The 25,058-nt window shown below is 32.5% G+C and overlaps 1 protein-coding gene and 1 pseudogene across 3 annotated transcripts; both read right to left on the bottom strand.

Moving 5' to 3' along the window:
* Positions 1 to 1,957: 1,957 nt before the first annotated feature.
* Positions 1,958 to 4,942, bottom strand: LOC100811826 (sucrose transport protein-like; annotated as a pseudogene).
* Positions 4,943 to 8,895: 3,953 nt separating this feature from the next.
* LOC100811297 (protein PSK SIMULATOR 1) lies at positions 8,896 to 20,998 on the bottom strand. 3 transcript variants are annotated; one of them, XM_006606144.4, is made up of 13 exons: positions 20,641 to 20,998; positions 19,900 to 20,427; positions 17,057 to 17,382; positions 16,833 to 16,925; positions 16,608 to 16,698; positions 14,885 to 14,978; positions 12,803 to 12,900; positions 12,430 to 12,499; positions 11,786 to 11,889; positions 10,849 to 10,965; positions 10,077 to 10,168; positions 9,752 to 9,796; positions 8,896 to 9,676 (listed from the first exon to the last, which is right to left on the bottom strand). In XM_006606144.4, exons 2-13 carry the CDS (start codon positions 20,239 to 20,241, stop codon positions 9,163 to 9,165), a joined length of 1,986 nt encoding a protein of 661 aa, XP_006606207.1. In that variant the 5' UTR covers positions 20,242 to 20,427; positions 20,641 to 20,998; the 3' UTR covers positions 8,896 to 9,162. The 3 variants fall into 3 exon arrangements, with proteins under 3 accessions (XP_006606207.1, XP_006606206.1, XP_006606208.1); XM_006606143.4 differs by having other exon boundaries at positions 19,900 to 20,409; XM_006606145.4 differs by having other exon boundaries at positions 10,077 to 10,153; positions 19,900 to 20,409; positions 20,641 to 20,997.
* Positions 20,999 to 25,058: the final 4,060 nt, after the last annotated feature.

The following is a 25,058-nucleotide window of genomic DNA, read 5'->3' as shown; positions in this document are numbered from 1 at the left end:
TTAACTGAGGTCGAGATTTTTCTATTAGTCTTTGAAAAAAAATTATGTAGTTTGTTAATTGAGCCATCCACAAACCTAACTTTATTCTTAGTCTGCAAGGTCATTTTCATGGCATGACACTACAAGCAATAATTGTCGCTTGTAAATGGCAGAAACAATACTAGCTAGTTTAGTTCTAACTAGTCAACCAATTATGTAATTAACAAATTGAGGTAAGCTAACAAAGAAAACTAGCTAATTGTTGTTTGCATATATGCTTTGAGCAAAGTTGATTAACTTAATTTGACAGAAAGAGTTAGTTTTCACAAAATTATGAATCAAAGTTCAAATTTCTTATAGAGGTATGATCGTGACTGAAATCAAACGTCTATATTTAATTTGATTGTCTCTTCAATAATATTGCCTTAATTCAATCAAAGATAATTCTGCGAAACTAAAAGATTTAGTTTAATTAACCAATTTGCTCTTAATATAAGATCTCTTTTAGTAATACTCATCGTTTTTGAAAGAGAAAAGTTTATTAATTTTTTCAAGGGCCTATAACTTATCATTTTTTTTGTTTGGGTAAAAAATTTGAGTTTTTTTTTTCATTACATCTTATTTACACTTTTATCAGGGATTTGAATTGGAAATCCTGCCACGGAACTTATAACTGAAAGGAAACATTTGCAGATTATTAAGCAAAATAATTAATAAGAGTTATTATATTTTTACATCCAAAATTTTAAACACTCAATCAATAACTTTTTTTATTTCCATCTCTCTTTCTATTCCGTCTAAAAGAAAAGAAAATAGAGAAAAAATAAAATACAACTAATGAAGTGTTTTTTTTCCTATTTGCTTGGAGAGAAAATGGAAGGAAAAAATTTGTAATTTTTTTTCCTTTCATTCTTTTTCCAATTCAAACTTTAAACTTTTTTCTTTCATATTTTACTTCCATCCAACTAAAACAGACAATACATCTATAAAATCAATTACTTATTTTTCATCTTTTCCTTTTTCTCTGAAGATGTAGACAACTTAAGGGTGTTCAATAAATATTTTTCTATTATTAATAAATTTAATATACATAACATGTTTAGGCAAGTTTAACTCAAGTGATCTCAGCAACACAATGACTGAAGTCCTTGAACGAACATCAATTACTATGTTCGAGTAAAATGCATGTTGGTCAAAGATTCGTCAAGTTCATCCATCACTTGCCGTGACATGAAAGTTGAAAGCTTTAATCTTGCTTCATAATCAACTATTTTTTTTTTTTATTCTCACCAATCATCACACCTAATTTAGCAACTTGATCGCTACTGCTAAACAAAATTAACGTGGTAGCTAGTGGTTGTTGGTCTTTTACAACGTACGTCCCCCGACAAAGAAAACATGGTAATGATTCTCACTCACTCCAAGTTTGTAATCAAAGTAATTTCAAGCGAGACAGCTAGAAAATGCTATAACCACGACTCAACGAGATTTTGGAAAATAAGTATATTTGCAGAATAAGTTAGAATGTTTGCCTCCACAATCTCTTTTTAGAAGCTTACCGATAATTGGTTATCAAGATAGAGCTTAACTTTTGGACATAAATCAAGAACAATTCTTCAATTGCATTGGGTTATTTTATTACTAAGATTTTTGTTTAGCCATAATTCCATAAAATAATTAGAACTAAACGTAACCATATTGATAGAGAATAATTATGGGAGAGGGAAGGGGAATAAAAGAATATATGGCAGAAATATTTGATAGCAAGTTGTACACAACTTCTTAGCCGTAAAATATTAGCAATTATTTATAGCGACCATAAAAAGAAAAGATTCTAAGACAAACACAAGTGATACTTTCACTGTGATGAAGATAATAGAGAATGTTATTATTATAGTACTAGTAATAGTAATCACTGGAGAAGAAGACAATAGAAAGTAAGTGGGGGTGGGGGGAATAGGGGAAGTAGTCTATAGTCTGGTCCAATTCATCCCACATATGTTATTATTAGATTAAGATCCATGCATGCTAACTTCAATCACTACATTCCCCTGACCTGATGAGCACCCACATTAATATACCAACTAGTATTATAAATTAAGACAGGGCTGGGTCCTGCTTCAGCAGGGTTATGTACAGCCACATCAAACTCTACAATTAAAAATGACTGTTATTAGTCATTCATGCCACAAAAAACCATGGCAATTGTACCATTTGTTGGGATCTAAGATTAAAAGCCTTATACAAACGGCTTCGAACAAAAAAAAAGAAAAAGCCCTCTCCTTTTTTCTTCCATATTAAAGACTGGGCCAAAATAGAAAGATGATCAACACGGTCAACTGATTAGTGGAACCCTCCTCCGGCTGTGGTTGCTGCTTTGGCCAAATCCGGTGGTGGAGATGGCTGCAGGATTATGGATAAAATGCCACTGGCGGCTGCCGCCACCGCACCCACCACGAATGCTGGCAAGTTACCACCTCCAAATAGAGCATCTCATGGTCCACTTATCACAGACACCACCATCTATATATACACAAACATGTACTCACAGTTAAGTCAATACTTAACATGTATAAAAGGAAGTAATTAAGTGGAACAATATGAAGTGAGTTTAATTCTAACTTGTGGTATGACAATTGCAAGATTGAGTACTCCCAGAGATAAACCTGAAAAATTTAACATAACACGTAACAAAAGGTTAAGCATTTTTGTTAAAGATGATGACCAATTATGAATTGATCATGACCTTAATTTAGTGAAATTGCTTACCTTGGCCTGCCCCTGAGGTACTGGAGAATATTGATGCTAGAGCAAAGGGTATGCTGTAAGTAATCTGTACACATGCACAAACAAAAATTGTTAGGTTGGTACTGTGTCTTTCACGGCATAAAGCTCTTTGACTTTTTTTTCTTTTCTTTTGCTTGCTTTTGTTTTGTAAACACCACTTTTTTCTTTGAATAGAAATAAATGGATTAATGAAGAGAAGTAAAGAAGTTTCCTTGTGCAAATTACACAAAGAGCATCACGGAAAAGCTACGCTGCTGTTTGCAAATTACAATGCAAAAGTTAAATGCATTAAATACAATCACGGTATATAAACTGGGACCTCAAACTTTGGATAACTAAAAGGAATGATTATTCTTTTATTTTATTTTATGAGATATTTTATTAATATAATATTTTTATAATATATTTTACTATAACGTTATTTGTTTCTACATCTTTTCATCACATATTTATCTCTCTTTTCTTTCTATTTGTCCCAATTCTTTATAGATAAAAAATTAACTCGGGATAGGGCCTCCCTATGCACTTTATTCCACAATGAATCTATTTATGCCACGAGTGGAATACTATTCAGTATTTTGTAATTAAATTGACAGTTCATAATCACAAGGAAATATCACAATCAAAAAATATACTTGAAAACAATTTTGATCTTGTCTTTTCCAGTTCATCCAAAAGCAACGGTCCAAATAAAATTTGTCCAACTGAGAAACAAAGTTTGCGAGAAAAATTCATAGCCCCGTTTTGTATTTACCGCCACAAAAAATATTTTCATTAAAATCTTCAGAGATGGTAAATTCACATGACTCTTTCATGCATGCCGATATTCCAATTAATTCCCTTCCAAAAAACAAAAACAACTAGAAGTAGGTAAAAGTATTTTAACTTTTCCTCGTAATCTTTGCAGTAATACGGAAATGATCTGTACTTTATTCTCCCGGTCCACCAATATATGCTTCAATTACTAATAAAACATGTATTATAATAACATACATATTAAGTTTATGAAAAAATATAAATATGTAATTAAAACCTGACTGAGATTAATCTTCTAATTGATTATCTAAAGAAATGAAACTTGTGAAAATATCACGAATATTATTAGAAAAGAATAATCTAAAATCTTAATTATGGTGGTAACAAATTAAAAAAATATATTACCGCAGTTCACATTGGTAGATTTAAAAGTCAATGATAATGGACAAATAGTATTTTATAGTTAAAAAAAAGTAGTAGCCGTAGGGAAAAAAAGGTTTTAAAATTTGAAAGAAAAGACGGTTACCGCGAGTGGGATTCCGAGGACGGAGAAGAGAGCCAACGCGGCGGCTTTGACGGCGGCGGGAGGAGGCAGCGGTTCCTGGTGGGAGTTGGGGAGTAGGGTGTGTTGGGCCAACTTGGTAACCAAAACGGTGATGGCCAAACAAAGAGCGAGCAAGAAGTTAACAATCCCCCACAGCCTCTTGACGCCCCCAACCCCACGCGCCAGAACTTCCACTCCCAACGACGTCGCAGCGAGCACAAGGGAGTTCAACATGAGCCCCCCTATCGTACGCCTTCCCTTCCCCAACGCTCAATCCAGTTCAGACACGTCACCAGCAGAAGGATCCACATGCACCGAATAACTGCCCCAAGCACCGCATGCCCCCGTGGGACCCATCATCCTCGTCCACGGAAGTCATCACCGTTTTCTCCTTCACGTAGCTCAATGCAATTGTGGAGAGAGTGAGAAGAAGCGCCATGGAGAGGAAGAAACAGCTCTTCAAATTTGCGCAGTAGACATCACAGGCTTTTGTTTTGGTGAAGGGGAAGATGTTATGGAGGCCGCTGTAGGAGCCTGCTGCGTAGCCTAGGACGTTTCCCACGGCCATGAAGAAGGAGAAGAAGGCGTTGGCGTTGCGCGTTTTGCAGGAGGGCGCGGCAGGGTCCCTGGAGCATGTTGTTGGCCACGTCCAGGATCCAGAAGCCGACGACGAAGATGGCGATGGCGCGGGGGCGGGTTTTTTTGGTCAGGGAGTCGCCGAACATGTTCTAATAAGTGGAATAAGCATTACATGTGTATTATGTATATATAATTAAGTGTGCATTTTTTACAGAAGAATCTCACCCTTCCCACGCCGCAACCACGACTGAATTGGTTTCTCTGGGCATTGTTAGTTTCTTTGGCATCAGATTCTCAGCAGTGGGCGCAGAGCATTCCATGTGAACTTGAATTAATTCTCGTTTAATTTTTATTTTTTTATATTATGATATTGGTATAAAGTAATTCTTATTAAAAGTAGTGGCTAATTTTAGTTGAAAATCATGAGCGCACACAAGATTAGAATTCTCCTTTCAATAAGATTTATTTTAAGCCATCAATCAAGATTTAAATCTTTGATCACTTGATTAAAAAACATAAATCGTTATCAGTTACGTCAACTATTTTTGTTTAATTTATTTGGAAGTAAGTAGTTGCAAGGCATCTTCATCAACTCCATCTATATGCATCGATCACTTATTTGATTAGGGTTGTATATCATTAAAAGTTTCCTATGGTTGCAAAATATTAAAGGAGTTTTTTTGATGAAAATTGACTACCAGAGCGGATCATTAGTATTTAACTTATTGCTTAAATTGGAGTCTAAATGCATGACTATCACCCGCAATGGATTCATTCAAAACATGCATGCAAATCACACATGTTAGTAATTAAGAATGGTCATGTTAAAACTAATAGCTTGTTACACAAACAATCCTGATATTTTATGTGCACAAAATCAAATAAGAGATAAATTTTTCATATATAAGTATTTTAAAATATAAAAATATATTGAACAAAAGATAGACATAATTACATTAAGTGATTAACGTAGTTTTAATAAATTCTAAAATGATGTATCAATCCATTTAAAAAAACAACATAAAACAATATAAAAAAAGAATTTACTTAACAATTATATAAAGTTTTTTTTTATTTTATTTTTTGAATCCCTCTCAATCCTACTACGTCTTAGGGTATCACCCATCTAACCTAACACTACTAGAAAAGGTTGATTTTACGACGCGTATTCTAAGACGGTTATTAATAACCGTCTTAAAATGTAAGACGGTGGCATTTTTGTAATTAGAAGTAATATTTTTTGTTTTTACGTCGTGCATTCTAAGACGGTCGTACAGAACCGTCTTAGAAGGCTAGTTCATGGCATTTTTGTAAATATGAAAAACTTGAACAAAGACGGGTTTGGGTGAAGGATCGTCTTTGTTTAAGTTACCCTAATTATCTGCGCGCGCGTTCAAATCGAGCTGGTTCATCTTCTCTGCCATTGTCGTTTCGGTTCCTCAAAAGCATTTCGCGTGTGAGGGATATGAGTTCTAAAGTGAAAGCATATAACGGAGTGAGTAGTAGATCCAATCGTGTGCAGCAATGCCTCACCGTAACAACCCTGCGCCTCTCCCCCTTATTGTCACCCTAAACTGCCCTCGGCCTCCGCCTCATCCACGTCGACACCTCGCACGCTGAGGAGATCGCGGACACTGCCATGGCGCTCTTCCTCGGCCTCTTCCGCCGCACGCACCTCCTCTTTGCCTTCGATTGGCTCGGCTCTGTCCAGCCGCGGCATGCGCCGCTGCAGCGGCCTCGTTCTCGGCATCGTCGGAATCTCCTATTCCGCTAGGTCCTTGGCCACTCGCAGCTTGGCCTTCAAAATGAGCATGCTGTATTTCGATGCTCGTGCGGTACCTTTTTCTTGTTCTTCTTCGATCTATACTTTCCATTATGTAGTGAAAATGATTAGCATGTGTAGTAACAGTATTGCAACCGTATTGAAGTATAACAAGAAACCAGACAAAAAAGTAGAATTACTATAATAGAGATGCTATTTGGTATGAAATCACTTATACGAAAAAATGCTATTTCTTAATTTTGAGGAGATACAGGTCCAGCTTTTGTTAAGGGGGTTGGGGGATCGAGCCTTCATATTTCTTCAAATAGCACCATGTCTGAGGAATATTTGAAATACTTTAAGTCTTTAAATGGCACTAATATTTCTATTTTTCCAAGCTTGTATCAGCAATTTAATGAGACCATTTAAGCCAGGGTTATTGATTTCTAGTTCTACCCAGGGTTTTGCATAATTTATCTGTTTTTCTCCGCCCACAATGGCTAAAGCTAAAAAGGGACCAAAGTTTGCTGCTATGAAGAAGATTGATTCTTCCAAAGCAATCAAAAGGTGTGTATTTTTCTTCTTGATTTCAATTCCTAAAATTTGGTTCTTTTATTATGCTTTTGGTTTTGCTCTAATTTCATTCCTCGAAATCCTGTTGAATTCAGCTACAAAGAAGAGGTTTTGAACCTAGAAAAGAAGAATCTTATGAAGGAAAAGTTACCCAGTAATGTGTAAGCTTCCATCATCTCATTAAAAATTCAACCTTATGTATTTGTTGTTTTACTTTAATTGAATGTTGAGGTTCATATTAATGTTAGATATTATGATGATGATAGTTTTGTGGTTCCCGTCAATGTATGTCATTTGAAGATATCAAAGAGCAAAAAAAATAAACAAATAAATACAAAAAAATCCAAAAAAAAATGAAATCTACGACGGTTCTTGAACTAACCGTCTTAGTATGTAGAGAGTATCTAAGGCGGTTGTTATTAGAACCGACTTAGAATCTCGTTGGAATCTACGACAGTCGTTACCTAAACCGTCGTAGAAAGTTGATTAAGGTCAAGACTTATTAAGACGGTTTCAGGTATAACTGTCTTAAATTTTGAAGACTTTTTAAGACGGTTATAAAATAACCGTTGTAGAAAATTTACTTTACGATAATGGTTTTCACAACAATCGTAGTATTTTTTTTGTATTTTACGACGCTCACTTATATGACGGTTCAAAACCGTCGTAAAAAACCTAATTTAACCGACTTAGTATATCCCTTTTCTAGTAGTATAAGTTCCAGATGACACTAGTGTCATATCATGATCACTTTTTATGTCCCACAATTCCTCAAATAAGATTATCTTCTAAAGAATATATATGATTAAAGATCTTTTGATCGACTTTTATCAACTGAGCTAACACATTGACAAAACTCACTTTATATTTTATGTTCTTCTTAAGTAATAATATATTAACATAAGTAAGAATACTTTTCTAAAAAAATAATGGAGTAAACATCATAATATATATTTAATGTATTTTATGAAACAATATTATGCATTGCACATTTATAATATATAACTACCCTTTATGTATTATGTGTAGTTATTTCTTTTTATTTATAAAAATATATTTTACACATTTTCCCCCTATAATTGCAGGTAAAAGTATAAGTGAAGTGAGTTATTTATAAATTATTTAATACTGCTATTAACTTTTTTTCACAACAATACTGGTAATAAACAAACAAGTTCAAACTTAACTTTAAGTTGGATTATATACATGTTTTATAAGCTTGATATTAAAAGCTCTAAAATAACATGTGTGTGCATATATATAATGATAAAAGAGCATTAATTTTATATAAAAATATATACTTAATTATAAATCTTAAAATATTACTATATTATTTTTATTTAAATATCAATTCATTCTCTTTCTCTCCTTACTTTATCTCATCCTCAAATATAATAGAAAATCCCATTAATAAACTTTAAAAAAATACATTTGATAAATAAAAATAATTAAATTATAAATGAACTGATGAACTAATAAACTAAATTCAAACTTTATAATTTTCTAACTAGCAAAAATAAGTTTTATATTTGATTCATTTAAATAAATATACCAAACTTCAACACTATTTTTTTTTTATTAAGTTTACTCGACTTGAACTTATTCTCATCTACAAGTTTTTTTTATAAAAAAACTACTCTATAAAAATTAAAAAGGCTCAGTACATAGGAATATTCAATTAGATAAAAATAAATGATACTTTTAAATTTATTTTCTCTCAGTGTTAATGGAAGAAACATCTATCACGCTATCTATAAATAACATGTTCTTTACAAATATATTTGCTTATAAAGCTCTTTCCTCCTCATCTGCTTTACAGTCATTACTCATTACCTTCTCTATATTCTTAGGTCAGTTTGTTATATGAATTGTTTCATATATACACACACACAAGATTGAGAGAAGAGAAAACATATAGACGAACAATTATTGTATGATGATGTAATCTGTACATATACATCTAAGGAAAAACGGAGACCCCCTTTGACCCCGTCCCATAATCATCTACAACAATCTCAAAAAGACTATGGCTCACATCACTCTTTGCCAATGAAATCAACAAACATTTCTCACGGCTCACAAGAAACATAGGGGAGCACCCAAGTTCAAGAGGAAGGCAACAGATTCATGTAACTTTAGCATTCCCAGCCCTTCAGCTTAAAGATCAAGATATGCCACACAACTAAGAACTTCCAATGGTATCCACCCTATCAATGACATCCAAGGCCTTCATTCGGTCAATATCAAAGTCAATGACAGGAACAGAAGGTACCCTCCTTGTAGAGAATATATCATTTTTACTTTCACTGATTGGGGAATGACTACTACTCTTGCTTAGCCTATGGTGTTTACTCAACCTGGTCTTGGCAGAGTCAAATTCTTGGCTCTTGCTAATGCCAGGTGTTAGTTTCCTCTTGCTGACATCACGAAGCATTTGCTGATCTTCAACCGTTAACATGGGGGAAGAGCAGGCTTTCTGTGTAAATAACTGCCCTGTCTTTTGGGTAGGAGAACATATGGGCGATTTGACTGGGGACCTTATTCCTCCATTACCAACTCTTACTTGGCTCACTAGATGATGAAGCCAGATGACCAGTTCAAGTATATAAGCTTCTGTTTTGTCTTTATCAGCATGGTGTAGTGTTTCAATTCTCAACAAGTCGGTCTGGCCGGCAGGTTTTCGGTTGACCTCAGACCTATACAAACTTGCATTAGAAAACTAGGTAGAACATAGAAGCATACAGGAAGAAAATCTAGCATTCTGTCCTCACCCTGTGTTAGCCCATTCTCCAACCCATCCAAAGCCATGATGAGCTCTGAATTAATCCAAGTGAAAAAGAAAATGTTAAATTTGAGAGCAGAACATATAGAGGTTAATGGTAATTGAATAATAGAAGAGAACATAAAAAAGCTAATGCCTAATAGTAACATGGTTAAAGCAACTCTAAATGTGAAATGGTGTCCGCAGACAAAGCAACCTGAAATGCTCTTTACGAATTATTGACCATAATGAAAAGCAAATTTAAACAAAATTGTTGTACCAAATGCAACACTAGGAAATCTAGGAATTTCTGAGTAGGGGGTTAGCAAATATACTTCGTTGTGTTGGCTGCAATAGGAACAAGCCACTGCAATATTTTCTCCATTTCAGCTTTGATTTGTGGGACGGTAAGCTGCAACAATGTTTCCTTCATTTCAGATTTGGATTTAAAAATTTGGTCACAATCAATATTAGTATAACTCCTTTGGCAGAAAAAAGTTCAATAAAAATCATTAATAGATGGAACAGGACAAATCATTAGCAAGCATTTAATGAATATAAAATAAAACCTTTGTTGCCATGTATAGTTTCTAAATAATATGTAGACATGAATGTTGTTTTTAACAACTCATAATCATAACATAAAAATTCTTGGGTAAACATTAAATTTTAGAAACAAAAGAATGAAGTGTATGGGCAAAATTCTTGTAAACAAATTATTAAGTGGAATATATCAAGAGAATATCATAAGAAAGCTATATGTTAATTTAATAATTCCATATAGTTTCAAAAGCATAGACAAGAATGTAAGTTTGAAGTCAATTAAAATTTTTTCATGCATCTGTCTTACATAAAAGGGGAAAATTGATAATATAAATTCAAATCTATTTACTAGAATACATATATGAGAAAATGTTGCATTTTATATTCTTACTACTATTTATGATCTTACTTGGAAGAAAGTGCAACCTTGAACAGATAAAAATTCAAATTAGATTTAATCTTTCTAAATAAAATATTCAAGGGAAACGTTAATTAATAACTATTCGAGTATTTAAGGCATAAATACCCAGCTAATAAAATGTATGATGGAAATAGGATATTCACCTCTTCTTTAACCTGAAATGACTGTAACCTTGAGCGCAATGCTGATTTTACATTAGGTGGAAGCCCCTGATATAAGGCATCCCTTGTATTAGGAGGCACAGAACTTGATCGAGACACCTGGTCAAATTAAAATGTCAACTAAGGGCTACCTTCCCAACTGTCTTTCTATCATTTTTTAGATTCAATAACAGTGCAGTTGTGACCATTTGTGTCTACCACCAAATTGAGAATGAAAAAGAAAATATATATCAAACTATTATATAGTTTTTCTCCTTTTGCAATTGTCACCATTTTTCTAAATGAGAAGTAATATTAGCTATCCAATAAAATATATGCAAAAATTAAAAAGAGAGCCACAATCTTTCCATGTTGCGTGTTCTTTTATCTTGATCAGTCCTAATAATGTCGGAAACACAGTATTCAGAATGTCCAAAACAAAATTAAGTCAGCCAAAAGTAGAAGATACACTTGTACTACATTGTCACTGCAGAACACAAGTTTTATAATGGACTAAAGCTTAATAAGTACAAAGCCACAGCAGATAAAAAGGAAGAGGTCAAAATAAAGACAGCAACTACAATTATGACAATATGAAGCAGAAGAGAAGAGAAAACTAGGAAACTGTTTAATTTCAAGAAAATACTGTAAAATGACAATGAACCAATGATACCACCATATCCCCAACATTGCCATGATTAGGAAGTTGAGTCTAAGGTGAATTTATTTTTCGAACAACACACTATTAAGTTGGCTTGTGTAAATGCTTTTACTTCCCTGCTTTTCTTTCCCGTTCTCCAATTTTTATTATAACAATTGGACATACCGGCATGGAGGAAATAAGAAACAATATTACATGACAAACAGAGACTAACATAATTTGAACATCCAAGACAATAATAAATATTGTAGATTTATTCAAGTAAAATCCTTAACTCACAAGAGTATCAATTTGAGTGATAATGTTCGCATAATGCAAAGCAAGACCAGCAGACCCCAACTTCTTATGGTTGCCTTGAGAATCTTTCGCTGGCTTATCAGTATCTGCAATGTTGTAGAGGAAAATAAGCGTAAAAGACACGTTTTATTTGGTATCTTATCAACAGCAAAAGATGCTCTACATTTTGTCAGTAAAAAGAAGAGAGGGAATTAAATTGAATGGGATTAAAACACAAAAGAGGTCAGGGCCAGGTGAAAAGATCAGAAAATTCATTAACAAAGTTCAAGCATAGAGTAAATTAAAAATAAAATTATGAGAAGCAATTCTTATTTCATCAAATTTATGCACACAACTTTGCAATTATAACTATACCAATGAATGGGCCCTATTGCCCTTTGCTGAATACCATATCCAGAATTTTATGTCATAATGATATCAAAGAGTTTGTTTCATCAATAAAAAAAACTCATTCTATAAACAGGCTCCAGCATGTTTGACAAATACAGGACTGGGAAATAACTAGTTATGTCCACCCAATCTCATTATCAATACTCAGAAAAAAAAATAAAATAAAAACAAAGTATATACAGTATACACCATTAGCTAAACATAATTAATAATCCTTGCAATTCTTGAAAGCATACCAGAACTACCAAATGCTTGATGTATCTCCAAGTATAGAAAATGGATTATATCTACTAGCTTTTCCATCACCTGCAGATACAACAATCAGATTTTATACTTGTATGATAAAAAAAATGCTCAAGCAAAAGAGGTTGCAAAGAATTCAAAAAAATAAATGTTATTATGGGGAAAAAGAGGGAAAGGAATGTAGGTAAACTGAAACATCAACAAAAAGACACTAAAAATAATTCAAGGATTTCAGAAATAACACTTTTCTGATGCCAAATCACCAACAGTACAAAACTAAAATAAAAATTCCTGTGTTTATAACTTCTATTACAATAAACATGTTTCTACACTAAAAAATCTATAGAAACAATACTGTGTTCTTACCTCTTCCAAAATCTTGGACCATAGTGATTTTTTCTTCAAATTTCTTACATGCTTCTTTTGACTCTTCAATTCAGCTCTTAAAATTGCTAAGCTGTCTCCTACACATTTTATAAACATTGATAACCTAAGAATATGAATACTCTTCGTGATAACAAAGACTAACATAATTATAAAATAGTTTTCCTGAATTGTAAATACTTGGTCAGATTTTTGGGCATCTAGACAAAGATTTATGTTCCAGAGGTAGTAGGGCTTGCAACATATTGAACTTATAAAGGTAAATAGAAAACTGATCAATCGTATAAAATTCTAATAACACCATGCATTTCAAATTTGTTGTCCACCTTGAAAAATAAAAAATTATACAATGGGAGGAAAATATCCAGCTAATTCTTCAACAAATGCTTGATCATTTATCCCTCTAAACCAAAGAGCTTGTTCCAGTACCAAATGATGAACTTTGGAGTTTATAGGGTTTGGAAGGAGCAAGCAGTATAAAAACATAGAGATGTTGAGAAGTTTGGAGTAGAATGCTTATATTTTATAGAGTTCTTCGTTATCCTTACTACTATCATGGAGAAATAGTTCTTTTGTGATTTTTCTTTGGTATATCCAAACTATACAAGACATGTATGACAAGATAACTACTAGTGTGAAAACTCCTGGAGGCAAAACTAAAGACTTTCCTCTAAGGATAGATTTACATTAGAGTTCAGCCTTGTGTGTTTAATCTAGTATTGGATGTGCATACCAAGGACATGCAAAAGATTATCCCATAATGCATTTTTTTGCTGATGATATAATTTTGATTGAAGAATCAAGGGAGGATGTTAATTCTAAACTTGAACTTTGGAGACACATTGGAATCAAAGGGTTTTCAATTGAGTAGGAGTAAGGTAGAGTGCATGTATTGCAATTTTATCAAGAACTAGAGGAATGTGACTTGGGGGTAAATGTCATATCACAGGTTTTTAAGTTTTAAGTATTTAAGATCAACATTACAAATGAATGAATGATAGGAAAATTAAAATGGAGAAAAGCATCAAACATTACTCATGACAGCAAGGTACCTACGAAGCTCAAATGAAAATTTTATCATATGGTTATATGACCAGCAATACTCTTTTTGTTGTTGGAAGACCAGCTATACTCTAAGCCAGTTAATGTTAAGCTTTAAAGGGACGACAAAGAAAATAGTGGAAGTAGCAAAAATGAATATGTTAAGATGAATGTGTGACCACACAAAGGATAAAATACAAAATAGTTGTATTTAAGCATATATTGGTGTGGCACCTATCAAGGAAAAAATTACAGAAAATTGGTTAAGATAATTTGACTACATGCAAAGAAGGCAACTAGAGGCAGCAATGAGGAGAGTAAATTGCATAGTTTTAGACCTATGAAAAAGCATAGAGGGAGATCAAGAACAACATTGGAGGAAATTACTAAACAAGATTTCATGGTAAATAATACCTAGAGTTTGGTTTTTAACCAAGTCCAATGACATCATGTAATCCATATAATTGACCTTACCTAGTGAGATAAGGCTATTGTTGGTGTGATTTTTCTTTGGTAATGTGCACATTGCTTCAAGAGAATCCAACTCTCAGATAGGAAGGATTTAAGGGATTTATAGCACTGATGATAATATTTGTTTTTGCTGTGTGTGTGTGTGTGTGTGTGTGTGTGTGTGTTTGTCACTCTAAAGGAGGAACTTGTCGCTTGTCACAGTTTATAACAACTGCAAACTTGGTGAATCAATATATATTTTGGGTGAAAATTACCATCGATAAGACATTAGCTCTAAACAAGAAAATGGAATTTGTTGTAGCTCATATAGTATTATCATTATTTCCTTGTGTTTATTTTTGTACAGATTTAATTAGTTTGTTTCCTCGTTACATGTAATTAGGACTGATTTCCTTATTTATAGTAATCGGGCCAGATTTGCTGCCCATAATTCTAGGATAGCATTTATTATCAAAGCTTGTATGTATTGTAATCCTCATTGTACAGTTTTCAATTATCAGATATAATATTCATTTTTCCTCATATTTTAAGTAAATACAGGCCAACATGTACCTCTTTGTGTAGCATTTGAATTGTCCTCTTCTTGAAGCTTGCGCCGATAATCTTGATCAAATCTGTCTAAGGCATGCAATTCATGGTATAATTCCTGCACGCAAAGAAAAAAGTCAAACTAAATGAAATCAGGTCTTGATAAAATCAGCTGTACAGCTAAAGAAATAAGAACCAACTTTCCATCAGGATGTCTATTGTTGCTCATATTTTGCAGAATAAAGGGAGATGAGTTAGAATCAGTTCATGCCTCATTTTTCAGTTTATAAAATAAATATAGCAAATTTTGAAAACTTCTGTGCACTTTAAGTTTTAATAATTCTGTCTTTTCTTTGTTGTTTTCTGTTTTGTTTTTTAGTTGATGAAGATTCCTAACCCTCCTTTCGTAATTTCTCTCATGGTCTTATAAACTTCTTTTCTAATCAAAAGAATATAATAATAAAATCATCTTCCAGAAGATTGCTAGCTGTTATTATTGACTCTAATGCTTTATTACATGCATCTAACTAAAATAAATATAATTGGAAAAGCATGTAAATAATTGAAAAATATTAATTTGACAAGTTGTTTAACCACAAATGAATAATTGATATCCAATGAATAGTACAGATGTTGTTCTAGGTTTTCATATACACAAACTTGTAGTGTGTGATTGTGTTCATTGAATTCAAAGTTGAAAAGTAATATAAAAAGCTGATAAATGCCACATCTATGTAGCTTGAGGTGTATATATATATATATATATATATAATTGGATAAAATTGCAAAAAGCTTAGATTTGTAAGGATAATTTCTTATCCCACAAAAGAGTAATATAAAAACTCATTCCTAATCCCAAAAATTAAGTTACCTATAATTATAAGACAATGCAAACACTTTTTACTGATACAAAAGATGGTATTTATACCAAACTACTTAACCACTAAAATTATCCATATCTGGTTCATGATTAACTTTTGATAATCATTTCATAATAAAACATGAATGATTGCACATTGAATATAATTTGGATATCAAGCTTGACTTAAATTCTATACAAATCTCAAAAATATGTTGGATATCAAGATTAAAATTTCATGGAAATATACCAGACAGAAAATTGGGCCCGTTTGTTTAAGCTTATTTAAAAAAATATAAAATAAATAGCTTTTTCTTAAGATTGTCTAAAGTGTTTTTTTATAATAAAAAAAAACAGTTTTCTGCTTTTTTTAGAAGCAAATTCTATCTGGTTCTCAAAAAATCACTTTTTTAAACAACACTTTTTTCGGAATCACTTTTTTGAAGTTTAAACAAACTGGTCCATAAACAATCTCAGAAATGAAAAGTTCAATCCAATTATACACCAAGAGAGACAGTGGATTAGTGAATCTTTTAAACAAGTTACATGCAACACATGTCCACAGAAAAAAACACAACTAAATTAAACTAAATACCATTCAACTAGTGAGGAATTGATACAGCTTTATTTTCACCATATAATTGCAGTTGTGTTTTTAGTGATGTTTCCAATAAGGTAATGAGGGTGATCAGAGAATTTCAAACTAGACCCGAACACAATTTCGCCTCAGTTTCAAGCAAACCGTAAGTTAAACACATTCCGTAGTATTATATAATACTCAAATACACACTTCAACAAAGAAGATATAAGTGTTATTTATGAGTTCAGCACACAAATCTGAGGAAGATGACAGGCATATGCACTGTTCCTTTTAACAGGCTTACTCACAGCTGTATATTGAACAAAGGTCATTAGTTGTTGCATCACCATCTCTGCCTCCTCTTTCAATTGTTTTTGTGGTGTAAGCTCTGTACCTAACCTAAACATCAACAAAGAAAAAAAATAAATAACTAACACGTTAGATGTTACAAGAAAATATAAGGTAAGATTAAATCAATTTAACTAGATTAGATCTAAAAAAATACAAAGATTAATAAGTTCAACTACAATTACTTCTCAAAATAGCGATCCAGGTTGTGCCATTGAGGATCTTTACAACGATTTCCAAAACGCACAACTTCACCAGAAAATATTTTCAACTCTTCTCTGTGAAAGAAGTATAAGAAATGGCATAAGATAGTGAAAACTTTAAGCACATTAGTAGCTGAAGAAAATAAGCTCCAAATCAAAGGGAGAATGCTACTAAGTTGATCATGAAAATATCGATGATAACCTACCTCTTGTCAGCTGCAGCAATTCTTAGGAGTTCATCCATATCTCTGGATATCAAATTTTGCACTCCTTCAGATGGTAGAACCACCTCTTTTAAATGTCTGATGTTCTCTTTCGAAAGAGATTGCATCAAATTGGCGCCCTTAACAATTGTGTTTGCAACTTCAAAGGCCAAAATTGAAATTTTATTTCCTTTTGTTGTCACGCCCGATGTAAAACCACTACTGAGATTCAAATTTGTCATACTACTGCCTAGTGTGTCCAAAACTTCTACTGCCTTGCCAAGCCCAGCTGTACCAGCTCGGCCCAAAAGTGAACTCACTTCTGATACCTGTAATACACCAAAAGATAAGACAAAAAGGCAATCTAATCGCTTTTTTTTTTTTAGTTACATAGGAAGCCTTAAAGACCTGGAAATAGGGAAGGGGAAGGTAACAGGAAGTGTAAAGAATAGAGATCTAATCTAATCTATAACATCAAGAACAAGTTCTTCTATAAGACCAATGCTTGGCACCGTGTGAGGTATTAGCTCATTAAAAAAAGGAATCTAATTTATATAATAAAAAACACAACATACGTAAACATTTCTCAATAAAATCATATATATCTTTTGGTGGAAACTCTACCCAATTTTATTGAACGGTTGACTAATATAGAGACAATGACCACCACTTATCTAGACAAATAACCACACAATATAGATTAGTATGGAAAAAAGAAGGGAAAGAATTAAACTAATACTTTCCAATAGTAAATTTGTATTACAGGAAGAATTCTTTCCTAACTAATAAAAGAACATAAAAGAACGTTGAACTATTGCATGAGGTTGAGGACCAAGTGAGCAACCTTAGGAGGTAAGAGCGGTAAGACATGAGTTACTTTTTTGTAGTGTCTTTCTGTTTTTGAGTCATTGTGTCGATTTGGTGGAATCTAAGACATCCATCTTAGGTCTAAGCTAACCGTCACAACTAACCACTAACTGTGACAACTTAACCTCGATTCACTTTACTAATGCTGACAATTAGTACTTGCTGCTCAACATAGTCTCTGGCTCACACATGCTGGCAAGGAGACACATGAGATGTTCTTTGGAAATAATGTTCTAGTCTAATAAGCAATTTCTATGAAGGCCAATGATGTAGGTCTCACAAGGTTTTTACTAAATAGACTAGGCTTCACAAGTTGAATGATCAGGTGACCCGCACAATGAAGTAAGGGCACAGAAGGAATAGTGATTCATGATGAAGGTTGGGTACACACAGTTTGTTATCAACAAAAAAGAGACTCCTAGATCAGGAGATCCGAACCAACTCGAAAGAATAAATTTCTGAAATTTATTGCTTGATATTGATTGCAGATTTAAATTATGTATACTTATGCTAATAAGTAGCTATATTATAGGAAGCAATTGCCTTAAAAAAAAAGCAATAAGACGAAAATGGAATCAGTCCTAAAATGGTCACCATATATTTAGTCCTACAAACATCACTCCAAATGTCTAATTCTGGGCATGAAGGTGGTGTTTTAAAATATCTCACGTTGGTTAGGAAATAGGAATATGAGTTGAAACATGGGACTGGACCTAACTCAATCCTACAAAACCAGCTTGTAAGGTGAGAGTTACCCCCCACTTATATACTTTAATTTGGTCATATCTCTAATTAGTGTAGGACTAGACCACCACCCTCAAGGTTGCATTTCAGGCAACCCCCAAAAAGGACATAACTAGGCAGGCTAAAGGGTGTCCACAATTAAGGCAGATTTTCCAACAATATGCCCAAAATTTTCCTTATAGGACTTAGGACTTGGACAACACTCATCCCTTGAGCTAGTTTTGGTTTAAGTTAGGCCCTGATCAATTCTAAATTCTAATATTGTCCTTGTCTGTTTTCTATTTGATCTTGTAAGTCAAACTCAGATAAAATCATATCAAGGCACCTATTGATTAGTGTGTTTTCATACAAGGGTCATTAAGTCATGTTTGGGGCCTTGAACAGCAGAACTGAACAAGATTAATACAAACATGTACAGCTCTTTCTCCATATATTTGCAAACAATGGCCCTACATTATGAGGCAGCTACATCTCAAAGGAATAATTCGTTTGATGTCTAGGATAAATATTAGTGAACCCCTTCCTTTTGGAGCAATTACTCTAGGTACAGTTTAGAGCTTTTGGCAGAATAAAGATAAAAAATCAAAATGTTCTCACTGTATGCAAATTTGCAGCTCTCTAGTGAAGTGCTATCCATGAGTTTTGACCTAATAGCTTAAGCTTTTGGGAGAGATAGTCTTGATATTGTAACAAAACCTCTATAGCCAAGAACTGTCGAGTTTGGTCCTCAATGCCCCCATTCTTCTAAATAAATTTGAATTGGTGTGTTAAAGATGCAAAAAAACAATTCCTATGTGCCTACAGAATTGCTTAAGCTTGATCTTTGTCAGAGTGAAGTACATACATTTTTAAGGGTTTCCCTTTGCAACTAAATATGCTTTGAGCTTTTGTTTATGGCTTCACTTGGGTGCTTTACCCTTGGCTTTTTCAAGAGAGTTTCCATTTCTAAATATGCAGACAGTTTTGTTGCATTCTAGATTATTATCCTGTAATATGCTTTCCTTTTTTGAATAGTATCTTGTCCCCTCCCCCCCAATCTCCCCAACTGTGCCTTCCCTCTTTTCTCTCTAATAAATTAATTTTCTATTAATAAAACTACTTGGTTTCCCTTAATATTTACACATTCAGCCAAAAGCATCATTGCAGCATATTGATTATAAGCTTTTCCAAATTCAAAACATTCTAATCCAAACACACAAGAAATAAAAAAATCAAACGGGAGAAAGGTAACTCAACTTAACAACAGCTTGCTTGGACCTAGATTTATGTGATAAAGCCCTGGACAGGCGAGGAATCCCATCATTGATATCATCCACACTCGATCCATACGAAACATTTTCCCTTCCGGTAAAAGAAAATGATTCCCGTTGAGGCTTATCCAAGTCACCATCATCATCATCATCAGGAAGCACATTTGCATTGCTATCTGCACTTCTGCGAAGTCCAATAGACTGATAAGCCATTCCAGGTTCGTTATTAGCATGACCATTAGCATGCCCCGAGCTTCGACTAAGTGCATTATCTACAGCTACACCATCTACAGTCGCTTTCCATGACCTCGAGCAAATACCACCCATATTATGTCGAATTGCTTGTGACTATATAGTTTTTACTCTCTGTACACAATGTCCATACAACACACCCTATAACTCCAAGAAAACCTCAATTCACAGGAATGGTGTAGTCAAGGCACAAATTTTGATCATACCAATTTTGATCACCCTTACTGCTCCACTCCATCAACTCTGTTCAAGTCACCAAATCTTAATTAAAAAAAATATATTAAAAAACCATAAAATCTGAAATAACAAAAACAAAACAAAGCATCCAGTGGAAAATTAGAGAAACCTAATTAACTAAACGGGTTTTTTCAAAAAAGAAAAAAATAGCCCCCCACCCCATGAATCAAAGTTATTCTACAAAAACCCAACAGAGTAGTGGATCCAATAGAGGTAATTGATAGGGTAGAGAGGTACCAGAAGCAGAGATCTGTGAGAAGTTGCATGTGTGCCATTCTGAGAGAAAAAAGAAGCAAAAGGGATGCAAGAGAAAAGATGAAAATGGCTATGGATGGCCAAAGGGATCGGAGAGAAGTTCAGTGAGTGTTCTCTTTCACACTTGGAAGTGGAATAGGAGCTGCTGCCACACGCAACAAAAAGTTCACAGAGGGAGAATCAGTGAATAAAATCAGTTATTCTTCTTCTCTCTCCACTCTTGTGAGTGTGTGTTGTTCCATTTTCATTTTTCAGCGATGGTCAAAACGCAGAGTTCACAACACACGCATCGCAACCCCACTCCCACTAACGTTGTGTTGTGTTGTGGTGTTTGACCGTGGGTGAAAATGTTCTCTAAACTACAAATCAAAAAGTTTTTTTTTTTTTTGGTGAATACACTGGCTCTGATTTTTCCATCAATATACATCACTTTGTAATTTAATTAATTTCCAATTTATATTATTTGGACTTTGTGTTTTGATTCCCAGTACTACCGAGGAATGGACGTAGTCAAAGAGATCAGTTACAAACTCGAATCAATGTGAATATTCTTTCTTCTTCTTTTTTTTAATTTAAAATATTATAAAATATAAATATTATATTATATAATTTTTAATTGGTTTTAAAATTATTTATTTGTTAAATTAAATTTTATAATTTTTTTTTTAAAGAAAATGATATTATTAAATATAATTATTTTTATTTTATTATTTAATTTACTTAACATATTTTTTAGGTGAATATTTTTATTTAAAATCTGAAATTTCTAATATAATTATTTTTAATAAAATTATATTACTAAATATAATTAGTTTGTTTATGTCATTAGATTTAATTAAAAATGATAAGCTTTTTTGTTTAACAATTTATTTATAGAAGAACATTATATTGCATTATCAATAAAATACTTAAACAATTATACTTAAGATGAAGATATGTTAAGACTATTATCTGATCTCGTTCATATTCTTGCCACATTGATCCATGTGGCAGTAAACCAAATGAGATGAGTTCTAGTAGACGTGCAAAATGTGTTATAAAGTGAATAGCATCAACACATATTTCATGGGATCAAAATTGACAGATTTACAGGCACCTATGACGTGAGAATATGGTAAGTGTGTAACCTGGTATTCACCACAACCACACTTTTGAGATTGTAACGTTACTCTTAACCTTCCAGGTGGTCTGAGTGGTTGAAGTGGGGATTTAGTCTTTATTATAATAAAAGTGTGATTGGGTCTGTCGAATTCATTTACAATGTGTTTATTAGATTTTTGTTGATCCATCAGAGACGACTCAGAATACTGTGGGTCAGTCGAGGTTGATCATTGCTGTCAACCTCTAATAGCAAAGAGTTATGCGGTCTTGAAATACGTCTCCTTAACCAACGATGACACCGACAAATGTCTTGTGTTTTTTAACATGAAATTAACAGATTTTAGACAAATTGGTAGTCATATGTTTTCAACATTTCCCCCTCATCGAAGCATTGTACCCAATTTTGTTTGGATAATGGATTAAGTCATTCAATTCCACTTCGCTTATTCACACTAATATTCCCAAGATGTAACTAAAAAAAAATCAACAACACATAAATTTAACTACAAAATTACATATAACATAACTAAAAAATTGTATTCTAATTTTATCCAATTTTTTTTATTTTTCTTTATCTATATATTTTTCTTTAAAAAAATAAAAAACAAAATTATAAAATTTAATTTAATAAATAAGTAATTTTAAAATCAATTAAAAAAATTATATAATATAATATTTATATTTTATAATATTTTAAATTTGAAAAAAAAAAGGAGAAAAAGTATTCAGGTTCATTTGAGTGAGTTTGCAGTTCATTTATCTCCTTGGCCATATTCTTTATTTGTAAAGTGGTGTGGATCAAAACACAACGTCCAAAATAGTATAGATTAAAAATTTAATTATAAAGTGGTGTACATTGAAAAAAAAAACAGAAAAAAAAAATAGTGTATTCAAGCAAAAAAAACCCAATGAAAACGCATGGATGGATGGGTTGGCTTTGTCTTTTTGAGGGCCTTCCTCTCCTAATGACAACAATCACCTTTGTAATAAAAACAATTTGTTGTCATTGGTGAATTTTTTTTATTTCATTAGAACATTTGGAAAAGACAACATTGTCCACTTGCAAAAACAAATTATGGTAGAAGTGTCACAAATTTAAATCAAAATCTTTAAAAAAAAAAAACATGTTACTAAATGTTAGCATGTGTTTGGATACGTCGATTTTTTTTAACTGTCACATTGAAGCAATCCTTTGTTGCTTTTAATTTTTCATGGTCACACCATAATTTTGACTATTAGAACCGATTAAGAAGGATATTTAAACACGTACTTAGTCTTTGGCTTGTAATGTCAAGGTTATGAAGTGATATAGGACTATATTTAATAAATTATTCATATTTTTTTTAAAATATTTTCAAACAATAATAAAATGTTTTTAAACAATTTTAGAATTTAATAATCAAGCATTATCAATATAATGATAGGTTTATATTGTCAATCAATTAAAAATTATTATTAATATAACTTTTAATATATTTATTATAAAAATTAATAAACTTATCATATATAATAATTATTGATTAGATGTCTATGCTAATTTACGTTTTCAGTGTATAGTCTATTATTTCATAATTTTATGTTAATTTTAGTGCACATAATATTATTATGCACCTAGTTAAGATATACTCATAATTCATTACATGAAGTACATGTTTGTGTAAGCGTTTCCAATGAAATTGGCATCATTCGGATACGCAAAACGTAAAAGATCTAAGTTTGTTATTTCTGCATTTTATGTATTGAAAACAATGAAAATTGGTGGCAACATGGAAACAAACATACTCGATAACTGATTTTGAAACAATAGTATATTCTTGTAATAGTTAAAAATAAATTTACTCCATTAATTAAAAAAGATCAAATTCTATTAGAAAATAAGAAATAAAAATATACTGAAATCATACGAAATTTACATTAAAAATTTATATTAATACGTAATTTTTACGAGAGAAAAAAAATTATACATAGTGTAAAAGTTATCCAATCGAATTGAATTAAATGGCACTGCTCATTAGAAGTGATTTTGAAAAATGAAAACAATATTTTCTCCATTCTCATTGCACATCCAAAACACGCATATTTGAAATTTGGTGCAACTTATTTTGGTACAATCTCTAATTCTTGATTTAGTGCGTGTATTCAATTGTGTTAAACGTGTATTCAATTGATTTCACGTGAAAAATAAAATAAGGAAATGGAAGACGACACTCCAAACACACGGTTAAACTTTCAGTTGTGTTACGCACGTTACGTTTTCTCTTAGAGCACTTTAACTAGTATTCCAACGTACTAAAACAACAATTGTTCTGATACTCTTTTCAGGGAAAACTTTGTGAAATTTCAAGGAAATTTCTTATGGATTGATGAAAAAACAAAACAAAAAAGGAAAGAGAAAACTATTTGTGAATTATTTGCCTTGAACATGAAGTATTATCTGAGGTGATCCATCCACCATGTGAAGTTGCCCTTGTCAGTTTGTTAAATCTCAAATCGTTTCAGATTTTTCTTTGTTAAGGTAAGCTGGGTTTACATAGCATCTTTAGTCTACTGATGGATGCTAATATTTGTTTATACATTTTTTTGTCCATATCCAGCCATTGACAGACACCCAACAAGTAGATGATTATCACTCATTTAGAAGTTTCAGAACTTGTCTGAACTTGTTATTGTAGTGACTTATTTGCCAAGAATAATTACTTTTTATTAGCTTCTAGCAAAGTTTTTTTAAAAATAAAATGGCCATTTTTCTATTAAAAAATAGTTTTCCAAAAGGGTTTGGTGGTTCTTTAAATTGTTAAAAACTATTTGAACCTCACTGGGAAATCCTTCATATCATATTACCTAAATTGTCAACCTATAAAATTGCGGTTGGTCAATTTGTATGAAATGCAAACAAGGGCTGATTGATTACCTTTCACCTACGTAATCATCCCCGAAAGGAAATCTAGCCTAGTTACAAATGAAACACCTTACGGTCATGCATCACATCTTCAACATAAAAAACTATGGATATTCAACTTTAGTAGGATATGCTGTTATTAGCTCTATGCACTAAAGCCTATCTATATTGATTATTGACAGCCAAGGTTTTAAATTATAGTTTTGTCGTGATCGATGATATTGTAGGAAATTGTGGTCAATGTAGCTGCAATTACAGGTGTGTTGTAGTTGTGGAAACTCCAAAAACCTTGACGTTCCAATCAAAACAATATATTGTTTTATAAAACCTTGCAGAGAGCAAAATAAGAGAGGGTAGGAAGCAGCAAAAATGGTAATATGAGGATGACAGACTTGAAATA

The sequence above is a fragment of the Glycine max genome, chromosome 20, assembly GCF_000004515.6.
Source record: "Glycine max cultivar Williams 82 chromosome 20, Glycine_max_v4.0, whole genome shotgun sequence".
NCBI classification, from domain to species: domain Eukaryota; kingdom Viridiplantae; phylum Streptophyta; class Magnoliopsida; order Fabales; family Fabaceae; genus Glycine; species Glycine max.
The sequence above is the reverse complement of the archived record's forward strand: the minus strand, read 5'-3'. Positions and strand labels throughout refer to the sequence as shown.

Bases quoted from the DNA above. Each gene is read 5' to 3' on its own strand.
- LOC100811297 (XM_006606144.4), bottom strand. From the start codon at position 20,241: ATGGGTGGTATTTGCTCGAGGTCATGGAAAGCGACTGTAGATGGTGTA. The intron at 10,966-11,785 runs GTGAGTTAAGGA...TAATTTGACCAG, and splicing joins TCACTCAAATTGATACTCTT to GTGTCTCGATCAAGTTCTGT. The intron at 9,797-10,076 runs GTATATTTGCTA...GGATTAATTCAG, and splicing joins ATTGCAGCCAACACAACGAA to AGCTCATCATGGCTTTGGAT.